Source organism: Podarcis bocagei (genome assembly GCF_964188305.1).
Source record: "Podarcis bocagei genome assembly, chromosome: 2".
Lineage (NCBI taxonomy): Eukaryota > Metazoa > Chordata > Lepidosauria > Squamata > Lacertidae > Podarcis > Podarcis bocagei.
The window spans coordinates 103,562,109-103,589,309 of NC_138126.1; the positions used below are offsets into that span (position 1 = coordinate 103,562,109).

Sequence of the window (27,201 nt, forward strand, 5' to 3'; positions counted from 1 at the left end):
CAATAAAATGAAAAAAGGAAAGGAAAAAAAAAAACAGCATGAAGAACCAGTAGAAACAGTGCATTTTAAGAATTGCTGATGTGGACTGTGGATGTAAGATATAACATCAACTCATTCAAAACCCAGTAAAGACTGATAGCAAGAAATAGGAAAAATATACAGCTTTGGTTAACAGAATGACAACTCAAGAAACATTTATCCTCTTTCACACTGTACAGTATATACAATTTTATCACTATCACCCTTTTTATTTTGGCAAATCCTGCGCAATTTGGACTGGATTTATTTACCTTGACATGTTTTTTCCCCCTTCATCAGTTTACACTTAACATTCATTATTAGTTACAAGAAGGTTTCCAATAAGGGTCGTTAGCAGATCGATCTTACAAGGTAGAATTTTGTTGGGATTGGTTGGTTTTGCTTTTAAAGAGCACTGCTTAAAATATGCTGCCCTGAGCCAAGATTTAAAAGTAAGATAACTAGGCTGGGTTTGTGTTGATTATGTTTAGATAGATTTCCAACCCCCTCTCCTAGTGCTTTAGCATTGTGATTTCATAGGGTGGTCACATGACCCACTTCAATATCTGATGAGCAGCAACCTTTCAATAGTGCAACATCGACCTTGAACTGCTTATTACATGCCCATCCATGCTGCATAATCATTTGCCACAGCTTTAGGGTTGGTCAAAATGGCTCAGTGAGCCTCAAAAATTCTATCCTTCACGCCTCCCTTTTCACTCACAGCCAAGAAAAACTCCTTGACCAGGATGAGAGAGGGCGAGGTCATTTAAAGGGGTGATGGCTGCAGACTATTAGTACAAACCAGAAATTCTTTTTCTTAAAAAAAGAAACCATATAAAATATTATTTATCTCAAAATAAGCTTTATCATCCTTTTATCCTTCATCTGTAGCTCAAAAGTATTTTTTTCAGGGAATACCTGTTTTTCTACATATATTCTTTTCTAATAAAAATACCTTTCTTGGTAGTAAACTCCTTTTACAACAAGAGAAATAATTTGTGTGTATTTTGTTTTACAAAAGCAGAAAGGCTTGACATTTCAAAGAGTAGCTAACCCTTCAAGGGAGAGAAAATGCTGATTCAACTAATATCACATTTGAGCTGTGATTTCTATACACTGATTGTAAGTTAAGTCCTAGGGAAGTGAATAGGACTTCTAAGTTACCCATGTTTAGGAACACTTGCCGGAGAATGCTTCGCTGATTACCTAAACTGGTGTGACCTTATATTCGTCAGTGGAACTACACCTGTGTAAATGGCCAGTGAAAACACCTCCTTTAGAAGGAGGCCTTTGGGAACTGTCAGACAGTCTTTAGGCAAACACATGCACTGCCTGTGCAGTGCTCTTTACTTGTATGTTTTTATAAAAGGGCATTACCTGAGAGAGGCATGTATTATTCAGTGCAAGAGGGGACATCAATCGTATTAAGCAGTAGGCTTGAGTTTGGCTGGATCAGCTATTTATTCTGTGCTCGCTAGAGAAGCCTTGGTGCTGAACGGACAGCTCCCAGGGAGTCTGGCATGGAAAATACCCACCCATGGTGGTGCTGAAGGGACAGCTCCAAGTACATCCAGGTTGGTAAACATCAACAGGACTGATTCAGCAGCACAGTGTACGTTGCACCGCAGAAATGCTTAAAGAACAGCTCCTATAGCTGCTTTTTTAGGACAGCACAACTACTGGATTAAGAGCTCTGGCTTCTCCAGGACTTATAGGAAAAGACAAAGCTGAGTGGAGCAGTTCCCATGGATTGATTTCTTTTAAAGTTACCAATATTTTAACTGGTGGCTCTTCTCTTTTTTAATACAAAAATGTGTAGTGCTGTTTATCATGGGGAAGAATGCTGTATCATTAGCCACCTTTTTCCAGCCATGCCTGACCTATACTATCGTGCTTGGATGACTTTAGTTTTTGAATTGTTTTTAAAGCATGAACTATCACTCAGCAAACCCCCCACAGCTCTGTATTAGCCCATGCAAGCAGGCAAGCATTAGACCAGGTAAAACACGATTGAGGCACCTACTGAAAACATGCAAGAAACGACAGTACACCCCTTGCCTTCCCTATAAGCCTGCAGGAAATCTAAGGGTACCATAAACTAGGACGGAATCTATAAAGAGCACTATGCAACCCATTGTCACTAAAGGTGGTAAAATAGGCACTCTTATCTAACCAAAACACAATCCTTGCAAGAAAGGCCAACTGCTACACCTTCCCAGCCTCCTAAAATAGTTGGTGCCCTTCAGGATGCAAACAGCTCCGTCTATAGCACGATAAGAAACGCACATTTTGCCTTTTTGCAGAGGTTTATCTGAAGGCTCCACATACAGTCTGTTAGGTATCCCTTGTGCTGTTCTTTTTTTAAAAAAACAAAACAAAACATAGTGCAGGCTCTTTTTCTGGTTATTGGGCAAAACAGATGCATGGAGAGGTCACAGCCTCTTCTTAATTCCCTGGGGCTTTGGAGCAAAACCAGGATTTGCACTTTATTCAGTTTCTTGACACATTGGCTTAAAACCTCTCTCAAGCAGTTCCTTATTCCTTTCACAAAGGAAGAGCTATGAACCTTTATGAAAGTGAAGTATACCTCAAATCTCATTGGGTCCAATAAGCACAGGGCAGGCAAGGCTCCTTGCGCTATACATCCTGCCACCTGCAGTGAACCCAATTTGTATTTAAAAGGCAAAAATCTCAGCTCAGCGGTATGGCCATGGAAATCGGACTGCAACCACATGCTTTGCATCCGACTACCACTAAAACTCCCCCCTACCCCAGCCCTTCAGGTTTATGGCTCTTAGTGAGAGTAAAGGAGCATTGGTAAGGGTTTGGGAATGCCTCATAAAGTCATAAGAAAATAGTCCCATCTTCAAGCCAAGTATTCTTGGGAAAGGCCCAGGGTGCATTACCTTTGGAGGGGAAGGCAAGTAGGAGCCTGCTGTGGAACCAGGAAGGGAGAGGTAAGGGGATGGACCGGGTGATTTTCTGCCATCTTTGGGTCACAGAGTTTTGGGAGAAGCAGTAATCAATGCCTGTGGAAGGAAGGTTTTCTGGACTACGCATAGGCTTTGTGATGGCTAACAGAGGCAGATCCTTTAGGCTGTACAGCAAAATGAAGGCAGACAAGGGAAGGGAGCTGCTCTGCAGCTCCATTAAAATAGGTAGGAGCCAGCTGCTCCTACAAAAGACCAAGGATCTGGACAAGTCGTCTTGGATCCTTGAGCTGGCAATGCTCCTGAGTCTCACATGTACCCTTGGGGGGCAAAGATGGCTCTGTTTGCTCCGGCCATAGCCAGAGGTTTACACAATTGGTGGGGGAGCAACGAGAGACCTGAAGAATTTCAGAGAACAGTCCTACCCCCCCACCCCTCAAATCTCCTAGTCAAGCCACCATCATGCGTCTCTCAAAAAGCGTTTATCCTCCTATCACTCAGAGAATAATTCGTAATAAAAAATAAATATCTGCCCACAGGTGACTGGCTGCTTAAAAGACATAGAGTAGAGTAGGAATATAGAGATATCCTTTAAAAAGTATATGCAAATGAAGACAAATGTGCTGAAAGAGTCGCACCAGCCCAAAGGCACTCAGGCATTGAAACAAAGTTGGCAAGCCAGAAAAATCAGACCATTCATGACGAGACTTCATAAAGCAAAATGGAAAAAAGATAATAAAGTCTCGATCCAAAGGAGAAAGGGACAAAAGAGTGAGAGAGGGTGGGGTGGGGTGGGGGGGGGACAATGAACCCTCTCTTCAAAATTGTAAGGTTGCAAAGTCCCAGGTTGCCTTAGAGTTGACTGAAAAACTCCAAGTCTCCTAGATTTAAAAAAAAAAAAATGATTGATTCTTTAGAACAAATAAAGAAGATAATTTTTAAAAGAAAGACAGAAGAGAGAAAGGAAATAGATTTGTCCATAATTCATTCCTGGGTGAGGACAATGTCTGTTAACCAAGGGTTAAATGGATTTGGAATGGGAAGGGCGGGGAAGAGCAGCATTTTTTAGTTGATCTGACGGCAGGCTTCAAATGTCCATTTGGTGGCTCCACCATAAATATCAATGTTGGTCTCGGACCAGGCTATGACACTACCAGACAGGGCTTTGGTGCTGCACGTGGCCAGGTTGTAGATCTCCCCTGGGGTGAGCTTCCGATCCCAGATGTTGAAGTGGGCTAGTTCTCCCACAAATGCCTGGGTGGCATCAAATCCACCTCCAAGTGTGTCCTTGAAGAGAGAAATTGAAGATAAAAGATTTGAAAACATCTCACCCTGGAAATATGCAATATATATCCTTATCTAAAAGTTAGTTTTCTGACCCTAACTTGAATTAGTAGGATTCTAAAATGGCATCTCTGTTATTTTACATTTTGGAAAACTCTAGGGCATTTTTGTTGGGTTCTTCATTTTCTTTTTCCCTGAAAACCCCAAGAAGGATAACTCTTTGTGCTGGAATATATATTAAGATGGCATGCACATTGTAAAAATTTTATATTAAAAAAAAGAAGACCCAAGAGGTAAGTCAACACTGGGAATCCTACAGTCTTGACAGAGTAAACACTTGAAATGAGCCAGAAAGCTTTCGTGGCAGCATGCAAAGGTCAGCAGGAATAAACTGCAACAGAGAAGTTCAATAAGGAGGATGCGACGTGCAACCTTTTAAGTGCATCTTCCATGGATGGAACTTCCAAAAATAGAAACTTAGGCCCCTGGTTCCAGCAGTGCCAGTATGTCTGGAAAGGAGAAGGGTGGAGATGGAAGTTGTTCCCTGAGGAGACTTGCCTGCAGCCTGCTCTGCTATCTTCTAGGTGCTAGGAAAAGACCTTCTATTTTTCCCATGCTGTTTACAGTACTGGATAACTCTGTCTCTAATTAGTAGTGTTAAATTTTGCAGTGTTTCTATTCTCCTTTCATTCTGTGGTATAAGGCACTCTGAGAATTTTGAATGGCAGTACAGATTTATTTATTTTTTAATGTAAATTTGTATGCACATGTAAACGAAGGCCTCGCATGTTGTTTTGAGAGAGGAAGAAGACAAGTGGCATTTAAAGAAATGGGCCGTGGTGATTTGCTATGATCCTCCATCTTGAGACTTTTTTGGATGTGAAAATATTTTTTAAAAAACTGAAAGCCTGCACCAGAATAATTGGATACCATGACTTTCGCTTTCTGACTATGGCAATGTATCTGAGTGAGCATGTTGTGTAACTGGCAGGCAGAGTTGATCTATGTCACTTGTGCGATAAGTGATGGGGAAAATAACTGCTTGTTTTTATGAGAAACGCAGGAAGGAAATTTAGATGCCCTGTGGTGTGTAATTCAGTGTGAAATAGTTGGTTAGCTTTAGACATAGAAGCAACGAGGACAGGACCCTTTCCAGGACTTGCATATCACCCTGTAAAATTTGAATTATAATTCGTGTGTGTGTGTGTGTGTGTGTATCCATGTGCAGGTGTAGATGTTAGGCAGCACTGTTGTCTCTACCACTGTCAAAATTATTATGTGCCCTGAAGATCCCACTTGTTCCATGGGAACGTCAATCCCCATTCCTTTAAAATTATGAGTGGTTGTGTATGCAAACGTGTGTAGTTCATGGGGTAGCTAATGTGGTGCACTCCAAATGTTGCTAAACTCCAATTCCCATCAGCTCCAGCCAGCATGACCAATGGTCAGGGATTATGGGCACTGAAATCCAGCAATATGTGTGGGGACACCATGTTGGCTACCCATGGTTCAATTGTTCTTTAATGTGCATGACTAAAGGGAACAGATTGGTGATTTTCTGTGTCTCCTACTCATTTTAGAACTCTCTCACCACCACCCCCATACCATTTGGTCTCCTCCCTCCCTCTCTTTAATCTCCTTCTGTTCTTATCCGATGCCTAAAAAACTTCATCAAATTTTGCCACAGTTGTTGTTTTTAAGAGGCAAATTTCCTGTACTGCCCGTGGCGGAACCACTTTGCATTCATCTAACAAATGTACTAAATGCTGACTCTGACAGGCAACCTATGAAACTATCGCTGCAGTAAACCTTATGCTGTAGGTTCAGAAGGTATGGAACGCCAGTATGGCAGGTTGACATAACCATGCTACATTGGCACTGGAGACCCTGGCATATGCATGATGAGACCTGCTGAACAGGCATCTGGAATACAAGGCGGATTCTACTATGTAGCATGTGAAGCTGCAGTCCCCAGCATTTCCTAGTATGGCTGGGAGAGATCCCTGCTCAAAACCCTGCAGAGCAGTTTCCAGCCAGTGCTGAAAATCATGAGCCAGGTGGACCCAATGGTCTGACTCTGGCAGCTTCCTGTGTTCAGAGGAATATCTAGGTCTACTACACTTAATCCAGAGCTGCACAATCTGCAGGTTTTAACTATAATGCTTAAGCACCTTCTCTACCAGTCTTTCTAGTCAAATTGCTGCAAACCTTGTACAGACCATGGATAAATTCCAGTGGCCACCCCTTCCTCCTCCGCTGCCACCATGCTACCTTACCTGTTCCTGTCCCAAAACAAGGACCCCTTGTGGCTTGATAGGATGATAAGGGGCCAGGTTTTCCCCATTGCCTCGTTGTGTGCCATCTTGATAAGCTTCCCAGACACCATCCCGGGTTGTCCATGTGATGCAGATATGGTGCCATTTCCCATCGTTAATGACAAAAGGAAGCTTTGCTACCTGGTGAGAGAAGAGGGAGATTGCTGCAGTCAGGCATGCCCTATAACAACAAAAGCATGAACTGTACAGTACTAGAGACTTCACCAAGCTGGTGGTCTTCCCGAACCTGCCCTGTTATGTAATACATTCGATTTTCACATGAACCACAGAACCTTCTGGTTCCCATTGATAGAGAGATGAAGATTTGATGGGGTGGCAAGCATTCTAGATTCTTAAAACTCCAGTAAGTGGAGATAATGACAATGCTTATTTTAACTTCAAGGACACAGGATCAGGTTTTCTGACCCTAACTTGAATTAGTAGGATTCTAAAATGACATCTCTGTTATTTTACATTTTGGTAAACACTAGGGCATTTTTGTTGGGTTCTTCATTTTCTTTTTCCCTGAAAACCACAAGAAGGATACCTCTTTGTGCTGGAATATATCTTGGGATGGCATGCCCATTGAAAAAAATGTAACACAAAAGGAACGATCACACTTGTCAAAATGTGGAGGTGCTGTCACACAAGCTAGGGTTTTTAACTAATAATTATAATAATACTGTGCATATATAAAGGTTGTTCTTTAATGGCATTTGTATTTCATTTTGGGCCACAAGAAGAAAAATATTGAATGTCTGCCTGGTAACATACACAGTGCTATATAATGACCTTAAATTTTGGAGAAGGGATTGGGGAACTGGGGCTTCTAAAAAAAATCACTTATTTCTCTGGAGGGCAAGCTAAATATAAGCTCCTCCATTTCTTTTTTCTTTTTTTCAGATATCCCTGGGTGTCTTTATTTAAGTTGCTCCAGAAAAGGGGGTTGGAGCCTGGGGGGGCTTTAACTCACTTCCTTTGTTTTCACTTTGAAAGCAAAGCTGCTGAATTCCAATACTGCTGGCTGCAGTATCGACCAGCACCAGTGGTTTGCAAATACATACTCACCATGTGCAAAAGATGCCACAAGGTGTTTGCAGAAAGGCGGCAGAGTTTTCATTATTTAGCCATTATGTTAAATGCTGGTTTTGTTGCCACTTGTTTTATTAATTAATACATTTCTCCCCTCCTTACCCTTAAAATCATGCCATGGCAATTAAAGGATTAGAATACTGGTCACTTACCTTATCATTGATAAGGATCTCCATGGGATTATTGCCCCACTCAATAAGCACTAGCTCATTGGCTTGCCCAGGTACTGCATAAGAGAAGGGTGTGCCCACACCTGGGGAGGCATTCGATTTTATCCACATGCAAATAGTAAAGGCGTACATCTCTGGCAGGCTTTTCTTCACCTTGGCATACATATAGTTGGTTCTCAAGGGGAAAGTCAGCTGAAACTTATCTGTTGGCCGATTGTCTTTCTGGCCTGAGGGAAGATAGAGAGGGTGTTTGTCAGAGGTCTTGAAGGGTACTGAGGCTGCAATCATATACACTTACCTGGGAGTAAGTTCCATTGAACTCAGTGGGGCTTACTTCTGAGTAGACATGCATAGGATTGTGCTGTTCAATAGGATTGCACGTGAAATAGGGTGCTCCTATTTGAATAATAGCATAGATGTAATTCTAAAATGTACAGGAAGGTCTTGAGTCTCCTTCAGTGGAATTTTGCATAGAATTGTCTGTCTGTCTGTCTGTCTGTCTGTCTGTCTGTCTATCTGCCTGTCTCTCTCTCTTCATTATATAATGAGCCTTAAGATGGCACTGTTTAAATCCCTCCAGCACATTTCGGCACTCTAATCCTAGTCACATGGACAGCGCTTGGGGAATAGGGTCTTTTCTCTCCTTTCCTCTCCCCCCCCCTTATTTATTTTTTACCACAAAGCTAAAAAGCGCTAATGAACACCAAAAAAGGAAAGGAGCAGAGTATTTGACTGGACACAACAACTGGTTCTGTTGAAGTTTAAGATGCACAAATTGCTTAGAGGAGGGAGAAAATGTTAAACAGCTTGTCCTAGGTCACTTAGAGGGTAGACCCCATTGCATATAGACGAATGAATTATATTAGCAAATTGAAGGTGCATTTTTTCTACATAGGTGTGCCGAGTCAAAGATACTTTGCTAATATAGATTAGGTAGTTCTTTCCTACTTTACCAATATCACTTTGGAAGAACGAGATATTACCTATTTACTGTCCTTTCCCATTACACATAAATACACAATCACAGAGACACACTCACTTTTGTCCATGAATTCCAGGGAGGATCAGAGTTGCATTTGCTCATAATTTAAATGAAAAGTAATAATTTCTTCATCTCTTTTAAACAGAAGGGGGGGAGAACTGCTTTGTAAGGGGGGGGGCGAAGGTGAGCTGTTTTTCTCAGGCTGCCTCCAAATGTGTAATGGAACAAAATGCTGATCATTTAAATCTAAGCTTTTCTCAGCTTCTTTTTACCTTTCTCTAGGTCACTGATCCTTTGGTGAAGGGAAGTTAAAGTGCTTTCTATTTTTCCTCTTTCTTCAGTCTCGTTCTTGGGGTTGTACTTGCCTTCTTCCAGGCTGTTAATTCGGGACAGGACTTGCTTCTCTAAGTCATCGATGTTATTCTGGAGTATCTCCTTCAGGGAATTGGTCTGGCTGGAAGAATTCATCCTACTGAATTGCTGCACGGGGTGGGGGAGAAGCAAAGAGAGTAAGTGGATTGTTGCAAACCAAATTAACACCACAGCATTATTTACTACAGACTCATCCTGATGTTTGCTACCCTGGCAGCTAAACTCACGGGCAGCTTTCCAAACAAAGGAGCACCGATTTATCAAAGGGAAGCACCCAAATTGCCACAGAACCCTACTGTATGAGAGTGGGGGGGGGGGGAGTGGCAGAGAATACTTCACATTTTGCTGCAGACATTTTACCTCGGGAACAGGGCAAAGGGTGCAGCATTAAATCAACACCGAAGACGGCAGGGGCCGGTCATCCCAAAGCCACGTCTGACGTGTCTCCTTTTCTAGTTCTAAGGAAAAACAGAAAGGAGAAAGTTGTACCTCCAAGGTTTCTAGTCTTGTTTTAAGCGACTGCAAAGTTTGCCCAAGTTGGGTCAAGGTCTCGGCAGCCGGAGTCCGGGACAGATCCCCCATGGTGTTTTTCGAAGAGCCGGTCTGCTTCCTGTTGGAGCTCCCTCCCGTTTTGGATTCACTGGGGACCGTGTCCAGCGAGCTCTGGCTCTCACACCTGCCCAGCTTCGTGGTTAGTTCCCTGATGGTTTCCTTTTGGTTCATGATGGTCTCCTTTTGCTGAAGCACCGTTTCCCGCAGTTGTAGCACGGTGGTCTTCAGGTCTTCCGTGCTGCCGCCGCTCTGCATAGAAGAAGTGCACATGTCCGTATCCAACGGCACCGAGGTGCAGATAAACCGGGTCTGCCCGAAATTCTGGGCGCATCCTCTCAAAAAGAAGAACGAGGCCAACACGAGGCTGCACCGCACCCCTGCGAACATGGCCGGGGCAAAGTTCCCAACAGACGCGGCGCCCCGGAACGCTGGAGTTACTTTCAGCACCATGGAACTGTCCGCCGAACTGCTGAGCCGACTGCGGTACGCGGGCTGCTTTTATAGCGCGCGGGAGGGGCTACGAGCCCGCTGACGTCACAATGGGGTGGAATCCCTGTTTAATTGCCTTGCGAGCGCCCTGTTCCCCTGTTCCGGGCAGCCGAAAGTGGAAGGCGAGGGGTCCCGGTGGAATTGACCGAGGGGGCCCGGGAATTGCCTCTGCCGCCTCCGCTTCGCGTCGCGAATGGAACGGTGGACTGGGAGAGCCCGCGGTGGGCGGGGGCGCCCAGGGAGTACAGGGAAAGAAGAGCCTTCGCTGTGGCCGCTGCGTAAGGCTCGCTTGCACGTGTGCGGCGCAGAGAGAGGCAGCGCTCCTCGGCCCGGCTGGCAGCGAGGCTGAGAAGAAGCGCGGCGTGTGCCTTCAGGGTGCTGAAGTGCAGGAAGGGGTGCGCAAGGTCATGTCTGCGGTAGCTCGCGCCGCGCTGGAGCAAAACTTAAGGCTGCAGGCTTAGAGAACGCCGGGCGGTGGTAGTGGGGTGTGTGTGTGTGAATGTGTGTCCACGTGCGTGTGTAGTATGTGTGCAATCGTAGGAGCCAACTCCTAGGGGCTGAGCGGTCTTTGGAAACCAGCCCCCCCCCATAAAATAATTGAGGGGACTGCCCCCTCCCCAAGTTGATGGGCATTGCCATTCAAATGGTGTGTGCACCGCATCATGTGATCAATTATGCAGGGCAAGGTGTACCTCTCCCCCCCCCCCATATTTTATTCATGTTGGCACCCTTGTGTGCAATAGTCACTAGCTGGTGTACTTGTGTTTTCGAAGGAGTCATAGGGGGTGTAAGAAAGGGACGACTATGTTATAATCAGGATAAGGTTGTATTTGGCGGCGGCGGGGATTAACCTGTGGGCCCCCAGGTGGTGCTGAAGGCCAACTCAGGTACTCCCAGTCAGCATAGCCAGTGGTCAGAAGCATGGGTGTTGTGTAATCCGGCAAGGTCTGGAGGACCACAAGTCCCCCCTCCCTTCCCTTGCTGATTGGAGGTGGTGTGCTTATGTTTTAACGCTGGAAGAGGCTACTTTAGGATAGGAGTCGTCTAGCCACTTGACGATTTTCAGGCGCAATCCAGCCCTGGGAATCTGTGCACCAATGACGCACACGCAAAACTCTTGCATGCCTTCCAGAAGCCTGTGGTGTGTCACAGCTCTTCATGTGTGTCACTATGGCAGGCGTCTGAAAAGAGGAAGCTGTCGTGACACGTCTGAATGAGTCCATCCGTACCTGGAAAGAGGGAGTGAGAGCTCTTTTCCACAGCCCTTGCTACCCCTCAATCTCCCAGCTTCTCAACTCGTCAGTAGTTACATCCTAAAGGAGGTGCCAGTGCGTCAAGCATCGCCCCTGGCCTAAAATCCTTTCCTCCTCGTGCTGCTCGCTTCTCTGGAGCGTAAACCCTCTCTGTGATCACTCAGTGGCGAGAGAATTTTGCTCATGCTCAGAGGCCCACGACTGTGCGCCCTGACACAAAGGAAGCTCTGCTTTCAATCCAACTCCGCTGTACTTGGTCGCTGCTTTTGCTTCAGTTAAGTTCCCTGTTTTGGGAAGCAAAACCGGGCAGCTGCTGCAGGATTTGTTCCCAAAGCCGCGCTTGCTCAAGGAAGCAGCGACCGCCTCCCCCTCGGCCTCTCGCGGGAAGCTCGCTCTCATTTCTCCTTCTTTGCCCCCCTTTTCCGATCCGAGGAGGACCATTTCACGGGCTCTGGGTCGCAGGAGCCATCCAGCCAAGCAGGAGCGTGATGATGCGGCCTGCGGGGAAAGAAAAATAAACGAAACACACCCGGATACTTTGCTCAGGGCCCTTCTGCTGCCGCTCCTCTTCCCAGCCAGGAGATTCGCTTCCAGTAAAGCAGTCCATGCTTTCCCGCAAGAAGCATCCGCCCGAGGGATGCGCCTCCGGAGCAGACAGCGGAAGCGGCTCATTTCCTCCCGTTTCTAGTGGCACCGACTGAGTGCTTGAATGACTGGATAATCTGCTCCTTTGCCAGGGCACCGGATACCTTCCCGCACCGCGGCGCCTCTGGGGCTTTGGGAGCTGAGAATGAAGCGAGCGAGGCGATCTCAGCCTCATGTCCCCTTCTCTTCCTCCCTCCCGGAGATCTTGGACGCGCCAGCGCTGGCTGGAGGCCTGAGGAGGGGCCTATGCGCGTTGCTGTTGTGTCCCGGACAAAAGTTACCCCTCCAGAGCTGCTCTTATCGAATTCAGTGGTGGTGGAGAGGAGGGCAAGATTCGCACAGCAAGCTTGAAAGGCCTGCATGTGGGTATTAGACTAGGAGAAACTGCAGCAAGCAGGTTTTTAGAACATTGGTTCTGATTGATTTAAAAAATAAATAAACACCAGAGTTCAGAAGAGCTCTTGGTGTTCCTGAAGAATAATCACAAATGGAAAGGGAAAGGAGGAGACTTTAGGGAAAGATGGGGAGGGGCACTGGATACAGTGCTGGATTTATGTATAAAAAAATTTTAAAGGGAGAAAAAACTGGATTTACATTTCCAAAATATAAGATAAAAAACAAATAAAATAAAACCTACATACAACAACATGTTTTGTGTTGTGTAGGCTCCTATTTGTTATGTGCAAATGGCTTTAGATACCATTTAGGTCCATAAATTACCATACAGCACATATTCAACACAAAAAGCAGCAACAATTTGTTGTTGACAAAGGGGAGCTGGACATATAAAGGGCCCCATTGCCTTCAGTAGCTTAGGGCCTCATCAAACCTAAATCCGGCCCTGACTGGATAATGTACACAAATGGATTGTAACCAAGTTTTACTCAAGAGCAGACCTGCTGAAATTACAGTAATTACGCTTTAATTTCAGTGGGTCTACTTCGAGCAAGACTATCATTGGCCTCAACTCTGTAGTCTCAAAAAGTGTTGACCAGTAAGAGTTTTCTGGTTTCCATTCCTTTGTTGTAGTGTTCAGGGAGTAAGGGGCAGGCCCTCTTCACGACAACCCCTGCAAGCTATACCTTGCTCCTTTTTGAAGAGTATGCAGCAAAAATGAACTTCTGACCAAAGCACACATTCAGTAACAAGCCGGGTTCCCCTCCAGGCAGCTTTGCTTTAATACTCTTATTCTCATTAATTTATATGTGATTTTTCAGTTTTATACATTTCAATAATTTTACAATCATTTTAACATTTCGAAACTCGACTTCCTTCCTCCTCTTTCTGCAGTTCCTTACATTTATTTTTAATACTTTCTGCATTTCCAAATTAATTTAATTTGCTCATTTATTCAAGCGGCTTAGTCATGCTGGCCACATGACCCAGAGAAACTGTCTGCAGACAAACGCCGGCTCCCTCGGCCAGTAAAGCGAGATGAGTGCTGCAACCCCAGAGTCATTCACGACTGGACATAACTGTCAGGAGTCCTTTACCATTTCCATTCTTTTATAAAAAGATTGCTATCATGATTTTTTATTTTTCCGGTAGGTTTCGCCATTTCTGCACAATCCATAAGTTTTTGTATCCATTTTTTCGCTGGGACTTCTTTCCATTTCTGGACACACAAACAGGCGCTTCTTCGCTTGGGGGGTTGCTTTAATATTCTATCCTGATATTTTTTTTTAAGTAGTAGTTATGGTAGACTTAAAAAACAAAAACGACCACCTCTGCTCACTAATTTGTGACATTTTGGTTGGCCTTTGGCGTTTTTCGAAACCCAAAGCGCCATGCCCTTCCTCTCTCCCTCTGCTTCGGTTGTTTAGCGGGCTTCGCTCAGAGAGAAAAGTTCCATCCATTCATTTGGCCTGCGGAGGTTGGACAAGTCAGCCCCCAGGAGATGACGTCGAATCCGGTGGCACCGCCTTCTTCCCTGCCCCAATTCTGCCCCGCCGACCCGCCCACGCAGGACGCACACCCCGCCCCTCAAGAACAGGCGCTTCTTTGCTTGGGGATTATTAAGCCAGTGCGACTCCCAGTTTCGGCTGCGGCTAAACGTTCCAAGGCTGGCAGCCCCGGACTGGCTTTTGCCTTTCCAAGCGGGGGAGGCAAGAAACGGCTTGGCGTGGCTGTGTGTGCTGCCACCCCGTGTCCTCTTCCTTCCCCTTCCTCGGGCTGGGCATCGGAGGCCGAGTCACCTGGCGAGGAGGCGGTGGTGGCGGGGCTCCCGTTTGCGCCGGGGAGGCTCTTTAGCACCTTTGCAGAGCCCACGGGGTCAGGCGGGGCGAGGAAAGCTCCTTTGCCGCCCACACGCCTCGGATAAGACTGGCCTTGGTGGGTGCGGCTGCTGTTACTCTGGAGTAATCCCGCCGAGGCCAGCTGCGGGAGCCCACGCTGGGCGGGTTCTGCCGGCTCTGCGGTGCAAACGCTGAGGCCCGCCAGCTCGCCGCTCCCTGGAGAGTAGCGGGGCTCCTGCCTCCTCAAAGCGGCTTTCTGACAGATTCCCCTCCAGCTCCAGCGGGCAGGGCTTTCTCGGGAGGAGCTGGAGTAGTAAAGCGGGGTTGGATGGGGGCTGCCATTTTGAGGCTTGGGGGGAAAAGACATTCCCATCAAGAACCCCTAGTTTAGTCCCACTTTCTTATCTGGACCAAAGCCAGGTGTGTCATCACCTAGCCCACATTCCTTTTAGGCAGAGTGAAGTGGCCACCTGGGAGCTGTAGGGAAGGCTTGGAAGGCTATGTGTAGCTTTGACTGAGGCTGCTGCCCTCAGGTGCACCAGCTGCCAGGTCAATCTGCTTCTGTATGTTGAACTGCAGGGGCAGCTTGATCTTCACCTTAGGCAGGAAAACTGTATTGTGCTGGCCCTGACCAGGCCTTTAGTCGTGAAAAGGCGATCTCCTTTCTCCAGGCATCCCTGCTCATGCCTCAGGTATAAGGTATCTCTGGCAGAGTCATGCATGGCATTAACCACAGGTAGACAGTTTCCTTTTTCAAGGCCTCCCTATTTTCCGCTTAAATCCTCTCTGCTGTCCTCCAACCTAGTGACTTCAGAACTGCCATGCCGGATGTTCAGATCAATAATACAACACTGGCAGCTCTTTCTGTATTTGCAACGCCACAGTTTTCAGTCGCTGGCAATATCTACCCCACTCTCCCCTCTTTGAAGGCAGATATCTTGCTCCCTCCCCACAAGAGCCCCCGCCTTTAGAGCTTTAAATCCGGATGAAGCAATATAACACACATCCTTTATTTCCGCCCTCCACATTTCCTGAGTAAGAATTTCACTTGCTTGCTTAAAGGATTAGCAAAGGAGAGCAGCTTCTGGTTGTAACAGGGAGAATCAGCTTCTGGAAAACCACACTGCTTCTAAGCCAGAGGCAAGGCAAGTAGAGAAGGGAGAGGGCTTCTGACATATCCTTCAAGGGAAAAGAGGGAGAGGAGGCAGAATGGTGCCAGCCTCGGGCGCTAACTAGGAGCATCTGCACTGAGCAGCCGCGCCCCCCCCCCCCCGCAAGGGAGCAGAAACTTGCCTACCTGCCAGGGGGTAAGATGCCAATAGCAGCCAAATATTTCATCAAGGGAAATGCAAAGCCGGGAAGCAGAACACTGAGCGTAGCCTCCCATCAAATGCACATGTTCTGGGCAATGCGCCAACAGACCCTAGTGCTCTACTGGAGCTCTGCCTGTGATTCATTGGCTGTAATAACCTGGGAGAGGCCACAACACTTTGCAAGAATCACAGAGATGAATGAATGAGGCTCTGATGGGTGCTCTACTCCTTTGGGCAGATGCATACAAAGGCCCACAGAGTAACATGCTATTAAGGATCCACACAAGTTTATAGAAACGGAAGGCCTGTATACATCATCTATTATCTTGGGAGAACAAGCCCTTAAGTTGCATCAACATCTTGTTCGGTTACATATTCAGAGGGTGAGCTATTCAAACACTGAGAGAACTGAATCCTTGACAGAATCAAAGGTTCCTGGCCCACTTCTCTGCTAAGGACCATGCAAACAGCAGCCTAAATATCTCCCCCTACATAGAGGAGGATGAGCTGTGCAGCACAAGGTTCCTTGCTGGCACAATGACCCAAGATTGTGAGGCCAAAATCGTTTGTCCATGTAGAAAAGATTTAGTGTCTCAGGACAAAAAAATATTGATGGTAAGGTCAGACAATTGTCCTGTTGGCAAGATCATACATGTGCTAATTAATGCACATGTACAGGCCTCAGACCTGAGCTTGCTCACCAGTAATTGCAAGTTATATATGATCCAGGCGTACATTATTCAGTTTTTACTTTGGCTGTTTTTGGAAAATGGAAGAACTGTTGAAAATCAAGATGTTCCTACAGCCCAGTGTCCAAGGCAGTGATATGATTCCCCTTATGTGATTCTGAGACCTTAGGTAAAGGGTGTGCAATAAATTAATCATCATCATCATCATCATCCTGAGGCACATCTCCACAGAAGGTTATTAGCAAGATGGCAAATGACTGGTGTGTTGGGGAGCTGAAGACACACCCTTCTGACCCCAGCATGGCTACACAACTTAACTGGAGAGGGCTGGGGCAAGGTAGATGCAAATTCGAGGCTGTGTGGGCACACTAGCAGAGGCAATGTGGTGCAGCCCCTGGTGTATTAGCGCTCACTGCTGCCCTGACCCCAGCAGGTAAGCTGTAGTGACACTAGTGTCAGGAAGGCAGCTCCTTGGCTCTGCCTCACTACATCACTTACTACAGCAAACAGCTGCAGTGGATGTTAGACACAGCTTCTGAGCAGACCTGGCCCAAGATACTTTGCAGCCTGAGGCAATGTACAAGAAAGCACCTCCCATTCCATGTACTGGACTTGCAGTCAAATTTTCCTCCAACGCTGGTAATGGGCTAGCATCTTCCAGTGCTTACATAGCTCTGAACTCTAAAGGAGTGGAATGTATGGAATGGGACAGGGGCAGGGGTATCTGCCGCCAGAGGACATGACCTCATTCTGCCTAATAGGGCCAGTCCTTCTCAGTCCTTGATTGTGCAAAAACACTGGTGGAAGGGTAGGTCATACAGGTGTCATGTATGATGGTGATGTTTTAGGGTTAGCAGTCTCTTGAAGATCTTTTAGGAAACTTAAATTTACATTGGAATTCCAATGTTATTATTAAAAATAATAACATGAACACATTATACCTTTAAAAATTCATATAAAGCATTAGTGTTCTCATATAGAAACCTATAATTCACACATACACATACCCCACACCCCAAAATAGCCACAGGAAACTTTGACAGTACACTTCACAGCAGGACGACACAGTGTGTTTCCCCATCTTGATGTTCGAAAAAGTGTGCCTAACAACTAGAGCAGCTATTCTGGCTAGTTTATATATTTTATTCCGGATTTGTCTATCCCACTTTTCAACACAGTGGCTTGCAAATGAATTGAGTTTCTGAGATCAACTTGATCCTGTTCCCATGGTCAACTGGTTATGAAACCTAATTTTCCATGTGAAGAAATGTAATTATTTTGGTAAACAGATTTAATGATGGGAGTGTGAAAAACAACAAATAGTTTATGTGACCAAAATTGCCCATAACTAGCATGCTAGGACGTCATTCATTAATTTGATTGGATTCCTTTGTGCTTTTGCATGGTACTGTAAGCTGCAAGAAGAGAATACCACAAAGTTACAGATGAATCCTTTTGACAGGATCCACTATGTTTCATCTTAGATACTCTTCCTCAGGGACAATTAATCAATTTTCTTCAAAAGGATAATCATACACACCTGATAAAAGTTTTTTTTGGGGGGGGGGTAGGGTTGAAATAGTATGATGGTAAACATCTAGCAATCTCTTTCATTGCTTAATCTTGTGGCATCACTGAGAAAGGGGGTCACAATTCCCCCTCTACTCCCCCCCCCCGATCCACTGAGATGATGACTTCTTGTATCTAATAAAGTGGCAGATGCAATGTGTCACGAGGCTTATTTTTTGCTATAAGAAACTAAAATGGGAACCTCTCTAGAGCTTTTATAGAAGGGCTTTGAAGCCTAAAAACTTTAGTTCCCGGAAAAGAAATGGGCGTCTTGCCTTTCAACTGAGCCGTGATTTGCAATTTGCATGAAATAAGCTAGGAGAGATCAAAAGACACGGTTTACTATTTGATAGGATTCCCCTGGCTGATGTTGGTCAATTTTAATACAAGAATATCTTTATAGAACACTTAACACAGGTACAAATATTATTATATGCTTCCTAAATCCTCTCCACTGTCACATGCTCTGTGAAATATACACAGAAGGATGAATAGACACAGATGAGATTTGTTTCTTTTATTGGAGCTGTTTTTGATTGGGACTTGACAGAACTGTTTATCTGTGGGTTCTCTGTGCAAACCCACCATATATGGAATCAGAATTCAATACCTTGAGATTCTCAGATCCCTTCATCACATTTTTGTATAGAATGTATCTAGTCTTCATGGTATCTAATGAGTGGCTTGGGTCATGTTGGCAACACTTGTTTGAAGGGCTTTTAGAGACTATTAGGTAGGGTGACAGCACACTTTACAGTCCGTCTGTCTCCCCCCCTTCCAAGCTTCTGTTCCATCTGTCCATCCATTCCTTCCTTACCATTCTTGGTGGTTTCTGTTTTTGCAATATCATTTTTTACTACGAGCATATTTTAGTTCTTATAAAATGCAGCATTTCAGGGAGAAAAATATTATATTAAAGAAATGCATGTGTTCAAATTTACTTAATTTGCCTATTAACTATGGGTGTGGAACTTTGGCTTTCTTGTCACAGAATTGCATGTTGTCGAGGGGGTTTGGGGTGGGGAGGAGAGTTAGTGAAACTTCTTCACAACATGAGCTTGTTCATCCCAATCTGATAGTGGTATCCCTGTGCATAAGGAGGTTGCTCATCTGGGATTCATTGAAGTGACTGGAGGCAGCTGCTGATGTGGAGGCTTGACTCACCCCCATCTGGATGAGACACTATTTGTTTTTATCTGTTACCTACAGCTGGAGCTGGATTGGGGCCATTTTGCCATCAGCATAAACTGCTTATGGCAAATGAGTACCAAGTGCTTGTCCACAAGGAGAACATGATATTGTAGGACTCCACTGTAAATTATGAAAAGGGGCCCAATATGATAGATAAAAAGATTCGTATCAAAAACGTGAACTCTGTTCTATTATGAATGGAACGAATTTCCCCCTGAAAGGAAGAGCTGAGTGAGCTGCATTACCACTTTTCTCAGAGTGATTGTTTTATGCACAAAGGTATGTTTTTGAGGACTTATCTAGTGGGAAAGAAAACAGGGCTTTTAGCAATTCTCCCCACATTTGAAACAAAAGGTTCGTGTTCCTGGCTGACTTTTCTTTGCAGGAAAAGTGAGCCAGGCACAATTGATCAAGGTTGGACACATCAGCATCCCATCATTATGAAGGTCAGCTGAGAGAAATGTGTGTGGATTGCAGAGAGAGAACTTCCTTGGGGTGAGAGGTTGGGGACGAGGGCAGAACTTATAAGAGTTTGTGCATTAGCAGGACGGTTTGTTGCTGACAAGAGGCGGTACCCCTGACCCATGAACTGCAACTGCTAGTTATTATAGCTGTACACCATTATCTTCAGAATCAGAAGCAGTTGGAGTACAGCAGGAGAAGGCTGTTGCACTCATGTCCTGGCTGTAGGCTTCTCTGATGGTCCATGGTTGGGATATGGGATGCTGAATTTCATAGGCCAATTGTCTAATACAGGAAGGCTCTTACATTCATGTGAAATCTCCAGTATTTGAAGTGGGACATTTATATCCTTCTTTTCTATGATGAAATCATACTCAAGGAAGATTACATCAGAAATATAAACGACAACAACATTTAGAGCATCTGTGGACTCAGTGGTGGCCTTAGGCAAGCCACTATTTCTCAGTCTCTCCCCCAACCCGTCACTGTTCCATATGAAGATAAGGCTTATCTTACAAAGCTGTTGTAATGACTGCTGACAATGTGTGTAAAATGCTTGAATGCTCAGGAAATAATAGGACTAGGTTTTATTATTATTATATTAATTTTATTATTATTCTATCCCTGAGCACAGCTACCTCTGCAAAACCACGGCATGCCTTTACTAGAGTGTCACCTTCTTCCAATGAGGCTTCTGTGCTTGTAACAGCATAAAGCTAAAGATAAAGGGACCCCGACCATTAGGTCCAGTTGTGGCCGACTCTGGGGTTGCAGCGCTCATCTCGCTTTATTGGCCAAGGGAGCCGGTGTACAGCTTCCGGGTCATGTGGCCAGCATGACTAAGCTGCTTCTGGTGAACCAGGGCAGCACACAGAAATGCCGTTTACCTTCCCGCCAGAGCAGTACCTATTTATCTACTTGCACTTTGATGTGCTTTCGAACTGCTAGGTTAGCAGGAGCAGGGACTGAGCAATGGGAGCTCACCCCGTCGCGGGGATTCAAACCACCAACCTTCTGATAGGCAAGCCCTAGGCTCTGTGGTTTAACCCACAGCGCCACCCGCATCCCTAACAGCATAGGCAAGCAGAAATCCACAGGCGGCAGCTTTCCCCGGCATGGAGATACAGTAATGGGGAAAGGGTAGCTTCTTGAATTTCTATTGTCATCTAGCTGTTTAAAGGCACTGGAGACGTGGAGGTGGGTGGTGGGTATGGCAACACCTCAATGTTGCCTCATGCAATCCCAAACTTCTCCAGCAACTGCTGTATATTCATGCGATCTTCAGAAGTTTGCATCAGCTGCAGTTAGAAGAGATAGGAGGTTTGCAGGGCTGCCTGGGAAATGGCAAAATATCAAAGGTCACACACCCCACCCTCTGCAGTTAACCAATTGGCCCACAACATAGTTGCTTCTTTTTAACTCATTCTGTTTGGTTCTGGAGGTTAGAAATGATGTGTGCAGTCCATTTTAAATCTGATTCCAGCTGCATGCTGAATAAGCACATACGGTTCCCTTTCCCCAAACCCCAAGCATATAAATCATTTTCCCTGCCTTCTTTTAAAATAGCATTTATCTGTAACTTGCTACTGAATCTGATCTGCGTTTTCATTATCCTTGATGTTCATGCACCTTAGATTTATCCTAGAGTAATTAGTCTGGTTCAAGGAAGTGAGGGCAATGCTTGCTTGTCTGCCCATCAGCTGAATCTTCTGCTCTTTTTCTTTCTGAAAAATCAAGTACAATTGCAACAAATTAGTGCTGCAGATGGAAGCAATTGCACCAGGAACAGCCAAGATACCTCCTGGAGTGGAGATGGGTACTTTCCCATGGTTGATCGGCTTAGGCAGCAGATGATGTAGCTAGCAAGTGTACAAGGACTGGCAAACACATGTGTTTCCTGTACAGTTATGGCAGTCAGGGCACAGATGGCAATGAAGGCCTTGAGGGTGTCTCTCTCCAAACTTATTCGCCTGTAATTTTAAGACTTGCTTCCAATGTGATAAATGCCTAAGTTTAGGAAACAGCGTTCAGGCATACATGCACATTTTGCATTTTCTGCATGGCATGCTTGGCCTGTGTGCTGCAAAATTACAACTAGGTGCAGCTTCCTAATGTGTGAGCACATTATATCCAGTGAAATGCATGCACATGAAATAGTCACACACAGCAGCAGCCTGATGGTATGCACGCTACTTTCTTCATGAGAGAGGTTTGCATATGGAGATTTTTGTCAAGCTTGAAGCAGTCCTTACCCGCACTGCAGGAATTTGCTTCTCTTCAAAGAGCTCCAACACAGATTGTGCTAATGGAGGTTCTCGCTGTGCCTGGGTTGATTCCCAAAGGCATTTCCCAGTAATGCTGCAGGTCAAAGCAACTTTGCGCTGACTGGGAGATAAGGGTTGATTTGTATAGTGTGTTGTTTTTTCCTTTTGTAAAATCTTTTGGATGGCTTGGCACATTTTATCTTTTGCCTTTTTATTATACCTTGTAAGGCTGTAAGCAATGGCAGTCTGTTTTACTGTTTCTTGTTCTTACTTTCCTTAACAACTTATTTTATTGACCATGTTTTAGCATCAAATGCCACTATGCCAGTAACTCTATACTAGGACGGGCTCCCTATTAGTACAAATATTCCCTTGTAGATGTAGCACTGTGGATGTGGGACTGCAATCCAATTTTCATATGTAAAGATGAACATCTCTTCAGCTCTCAAATCTGTACAGCCAGCCTGATTCACAACCCATTTGACACAATAAGTTTGGACTGAAGCCTTTTTGTTCCACTAAATAAGTGAAACTGATACTTGTTTGACTCCTGAGGCCTTCAGCACAATTGCACTGGGGGTCTGTCTGATCCGTTTCAGTGGCGGTGCACCTTGCAAACACGCAGCTGTTTCAAAAGTCTCTCTGTGCCTTTAAGTCAGAAAGCTCCTTCACTCTAGGAGGCAGCAGGCAAAGATTTCAGTCTGAAGTCTGCTGCATTTTGCTGCAGTCCCCTTTTGCAGATCTCCATCTAGGATGCCTTTTCCTCCCTTAACTGTCCCCTTTTCCTAAGTCAATATATTTCCTGGTGCCTGGCATTGGCAGCCAAGTAATAAAGCAGGGGGTTCTTTATACCAGCCAGGTCCCAGCAATGCTACAGGGACATGGATCCTTTCATTACAAATAATTAATTTTGTTACATATTGCATAAGATCCTAAGAAGCTTTCTGGGGCAATCTCTTGCTCACTGGATGCACAGCTCCTATCAATATTGCATTGCATTTGGGTACCAGAGTTATGAAGTTTCATTAAAAATTTAATTTGTGGTTTAAAACTGCAGCATTCCCTTTAAAAATCTAGCAAAGAAACCACAGTGGGTGTAGGATGGAGTGGGGTGACGCTGAATGGAAGGAACTGCCAAAAAACTAGAGGCACAAAAAGTTCAGATACTTTAAGGAGGGGGAGGGTGGGAGTGTGGAACAGAATAAGGAAGAGTGAAGGCTACAAATCCTCTTGTGCCTGCCTTTCTTTCACTACCCTGTCCATCACCACTGGCACCTAGACTTCTCGTAACCCTTTCTACTCATTTGTCAAACCCTGACTTCTACCCTCTCCCCACGTCAATCATAAGTCATTTGGAAAGTGATGAGTTTCATGATCTGCATAACACCCCATTGACTCTTTTAATGCTTAAATGCGTATAAATCATAGCTGCTGCTGCTGCCACCGCCACAAGTACAAACCATCTATCATAGGGCAGCAGGGCTGCCAGTCAAGTCATATTATAACACCTGTGTCCTCCTGTCCCTCACTACTAGGGCCAGCTGAAGTTTCATTCTGAGCCAAATCTCACTTTGGCTTTGCTCTAGATTAATCTTTCACTGCCAGAGCTCCATCTTGGAATGTGTGAAGGCAGAACCCCTGAGCACTACTAGACCCCTGAGAATGCAGAAATCCATTCCATCACTGTTGAGAATCCACAACCAGTCACTCTACATATGCGAAGTGATGAGCAAGGGCTTCCAAGTCAGAATGGCTTTCATAGATCCTTGGTATACTGTTGTGTTAGAACAGGCTTCCTCAGCCTCGGCCCTCCAGATGTTTTTGGCCTACAACTTCCATGATCCCCAGCTAGCAGGACCAGTGGTCAGGGATGATGGGAATTGTAGTCTCAAAACATCTGGAGGGCTGAGGTTGAGGAAGCCTGTGTTAGAAGCTGAGAACCCTAGAGAGGGCCAATCACTTACATGCCTTGGGATTTAGGGTTGCCTAACATGTTACCTAGATCAGTGTTCCCCAACCTTGGGTCTCCAGCTGTTTTTGGAGTACAACTCCCATCATCCCTAGCTAGCAAGACCAGTGGGAATTGTTGTCCAAAAACAGCTGCAGGCCCAAGGTTGGGAAACACTGACCTAGATAATATATACTACCCATTTTCCATGTTGCTTTGCTCTGCAGGTGATTCTGGTGTATCACATTAATCAATACCTGCGACAGAGACCACCAGGAAGGCATGACAGTAACATGAATCCTCTCCATGTCATGATCCCAACCCTGAGCAGGAGCAAGGGTGGCACATGTATTGAAGTACAGTGGTACCTCGGGTTACAGATGCTTCAGGTTACAGACTCCGCTAATCCAGAAATAGTACCTCGGGTTAAGAACTTTGCTTCAGAATGAGAACAGAAATGGTGGTGCACTGGTGCGGCAGCAGCGGGAGGCCCCATTAGCTAAAGTGGTACCTCAGGTTAAGAACAGTTTCAGTTAAGAACAGACCTCCAGAACAAATTAAGTTCTTAACTGGAGGTACCACTGTAGCTGAATTGGTGAGACTAGTGCTGCACAGCTACAACCGTGCTGAAACCAGCCCCAATACCAGCCCTGAGCTGAAGACTGCCGTCTATGAGTCTCTTGAGCTGTTGAGTGGGTGGAAAAGTCTGGAGAGGGGTAGCTTTAAGTTCACCGCATGATTTAGTACTCTAAGCGCAGCCCTAGTCACATGAGGCATCATGCCTGAACAGCACTCTGAGCAAGTGGTTTCCTTGGAGCTATCCAAGGTCCTGTAGCTGCAGCCTTACCTGATCTGCTGTCCGCCCAACTAAGCCACCCTCAGATGTGTGCTGTGCGTCATAAGCTCCTGCATATAGTCAGGGCAGGATATTTCACACAGTGTATCAGAATAATGTCCACTGTGGTGCTGCATGTAATAGGGAAGCAAGGAGAAGACAATTGCAGGTTCAGTTGTTTCAGACAGCATTATGGTCAATATAGTATACCCCCCCCTCTCTTCTTGCATTGTAGCTCAGGATAGATACAGTTGGAGCACAATAGTGATGAGCTTCCATAAGCTAGGATATATGCTGGCATCATGTGATGAAGGTGTAGCCCCCACATGACTGGGTTCCCAGATCCAGTGGATCTCCACAGTCTGCTAATTCAGCGGGCTTATACAAAGTCTGAAAAGTTTGGCATGGGATTGCGCCCTTAGTATTTACATGTCTTTTCCCACTGAGGCTGAATCTGAAGTGAGTTGCATTCTGACTCGGAGGGATTTACTTCCAAGTAAGCAAGAACAGAAAGAGCCTGCAAATATTTATGTTGTTGTTGTTGTTGTTGTAAAGCAAGGACATTTTTTAAAATAAAGAAATACATTTAAATTTGGCAGCCTTTTGTTTTACGCACAAAACACAGACACGCAGTTCATTCCTGGGCTCTGCAGAGCTCTTTATCCTCTTCACATACCCAGCTTTTCTCCAAACCCAGCTGTTGCAGTAAGGAATAAACATTTGCAATGAAAAATTCAGCAGAAAACAAAGGCTTTGCTATTTCTTATTTTAGTTCCCCAAACAAATCAGCAACACCTAGCTTTTTACAGACATTTTAAGAGAGAAAATATTCTAGCTGCACTTATATGTTTTTAGTAAATGTGTTTAGAATTCAGGGGTATCTATACTCAATGTCTTAGAAATAGCAGTTGCTATTTATTACTAACTACTACTACTACTAGTATCCATGGCAGTAACAGTAGTACAAAAAGGATTCAAAGGTATTTATGCTTAATACTGTAGAAATAGAAGTTCCTGCATTTGCTATTTATTAATAACTAATACTACTAGTAGTAGTAGTAGTAATAATGATTTTATTATTTATACCCTGCCCATCTGACTGGGTTGCCCCAGCCACTTTGGTTTAGTAGTAAAAAGTATTGGTGGCAATAAAAGCAATTGAGTAGTGGAGCAGGAATGAGGTGCAACCACTTATTTCACAGCAGCGGCAATTATTTTCATCTCCAGGGGTGCTATTTGCAAGTCCTTTGCATATCAAATAAAGCTTTTCTTGGGGAGAAACCCACCAAATAAGCTAAGCAGAGGAAGAGGCAGGCTGCATTAGCATGCATGGCTTTGGGTTACCTAAACTTCTGCTTTTATTCTGTTAAAATATCAAAGTCCCTTTATTAAGACCTACCAAAATGTCACAAAGTAGAGAACAAACTTTAAAACCACTGGAACTCTTAAACAGGCTGGATGTTAAGTGAATAAACAAGCTGCTTCTGTACTAGTCAAAAATGCATTTTTGTTGTTGGAAGCATGGCAGTGGGGATTGTCATGAAGGGCACCCAAACTTCAGAATTTACCAACTCTGAAGGAAATGGGTATCTTGCCATTCTTCCAAACAGCATAGCCATTACCTCATTTTATTTGTTAGGGTATGTGTGCACCTTTAAAAGCAAATTTCATATTTCAGTGGTGGAGAAATTTATCCAGCCACTGCCCCCACTCAACTTTGATGGGTGGGGCCACCCACTTGTCAATCACCACATGTCATTGTACCTGTTTGTGCCAATCAGCTACTATATTCGAAGAGGTGGGTGGCAGAGACTTGCCCCTCTGCTTTAAAGGAAAGGAACAGGTAGAAAACATTCCCTATAACCAGCACAGACAAGCAAACAATGGTGGCAAGGAACTGAAAAGGAAAGGCAAACAAAGTCCTGTCTTCACTGAAGCAGGAGAAAGATCAAGATTTAATTTGACTTCAGTTCTAGGTCCGGTTTTTCACTGTAAAGGAAATACAGGTGATGATGATCTGTTTTGCAGGACTCATGACCCACCAGCCTCGCTCAGCTCAGGGAGAAAACGAAGTAGCCACAAAAAGAGTCGAGCCACTCCCTCGGGAAATGGAGCCCTCTAAACTAGTAGACACCACCTTATCTTCCTGCATAGAAAAGGCAATATTTTTAATAGTCCTAGGTTTGCATTCCAGTTTGGTTGTCTCTGCACCCTTCTTCTTCCCTTATCATCTTCCATCAGGGAATCTGCTGTCCTGTAACTAATTAGGGCACCATTCCACAGTGGGAGCAGCTTCTGTCCCCAGAGTTCTAGTAAGTGGAGCTACTGCATTGCCCTTACAAAACTCCTGCAATGTAGTGTCTTTCCTGAGGTTGGCTGTGACTTTAGTCTCCCAAATCTACACCTGTCGCCACAACCCACGAGCAACCAATCCTATAATATAAGTGTCATGGGAGTTTGTAGCAACCTGGATTGGTGCAGAACAACCCATTGTTTTGGAGATGGCATTGCTTTGCCTACTTTACTGCTTGCACTGCTTACTGAGGGGCCATGCTGGTGACTCCTAAACAGGCTCTGCGTTAAAATATTAT

General features: G+C 45.0%; 1 protein-coding gene across 1 annotated transcript; it reads right to left on the reverse strand.

Moving 5' to 3' along the window:
* Positions 1-244: 244 nt before the first annotated feature.
* NPTX1 (neuronal pentraxin 1) lies at positions 245-10,208 on the reverse strand. The gene is made up of 5 exons (XM_081181180.1): positions 9,656-10,208; positions 9,067-9,274; positions 7,795-8,039; positions 6,512-6,691; positions 245-4,238 (listed from the first exon to the last, which is right to left on the reverse strand). The coding sequence occupies exons 1-5, from the start codon at positions 10,166-10,168 to the stop codon at positions 4,017-4,019; spliced, it is 1,368 nt and encodes a 455-aa protein (XP_081037306.1). The 5' UTR covers positions 10,169-10,208; the 3' UTR covers positions 245-4,016.
* Positions 10,209-27,201: the final 16,993 nt, after the last annotated feature.

Bases quoted from the DNA above. Each gene is read 5' to 3' on its own strand.
- NPTX1 (XM_081181180.1), bottom strand. From the start codon at position 10,168: ATGGTGCTGAAAGTAACTCCAGCGTTCCGGGGCGCCGCGTCTGTTGGG. The intron at 9,275-9,655 runs GTACAACTTTCT...CACCCCGTGCAG, and splicing joins CAAGACTAGAAACCTTGGAG to CAATTCAGTAGGATGAATTC. The intron at 6,692-7,794 runs GTAAGTGACCAG...TTCTCTCACCAG, and splicing joins AGATCCTTATCAATGATAAG to GTAGCAAAGCTTCCTTTTGT.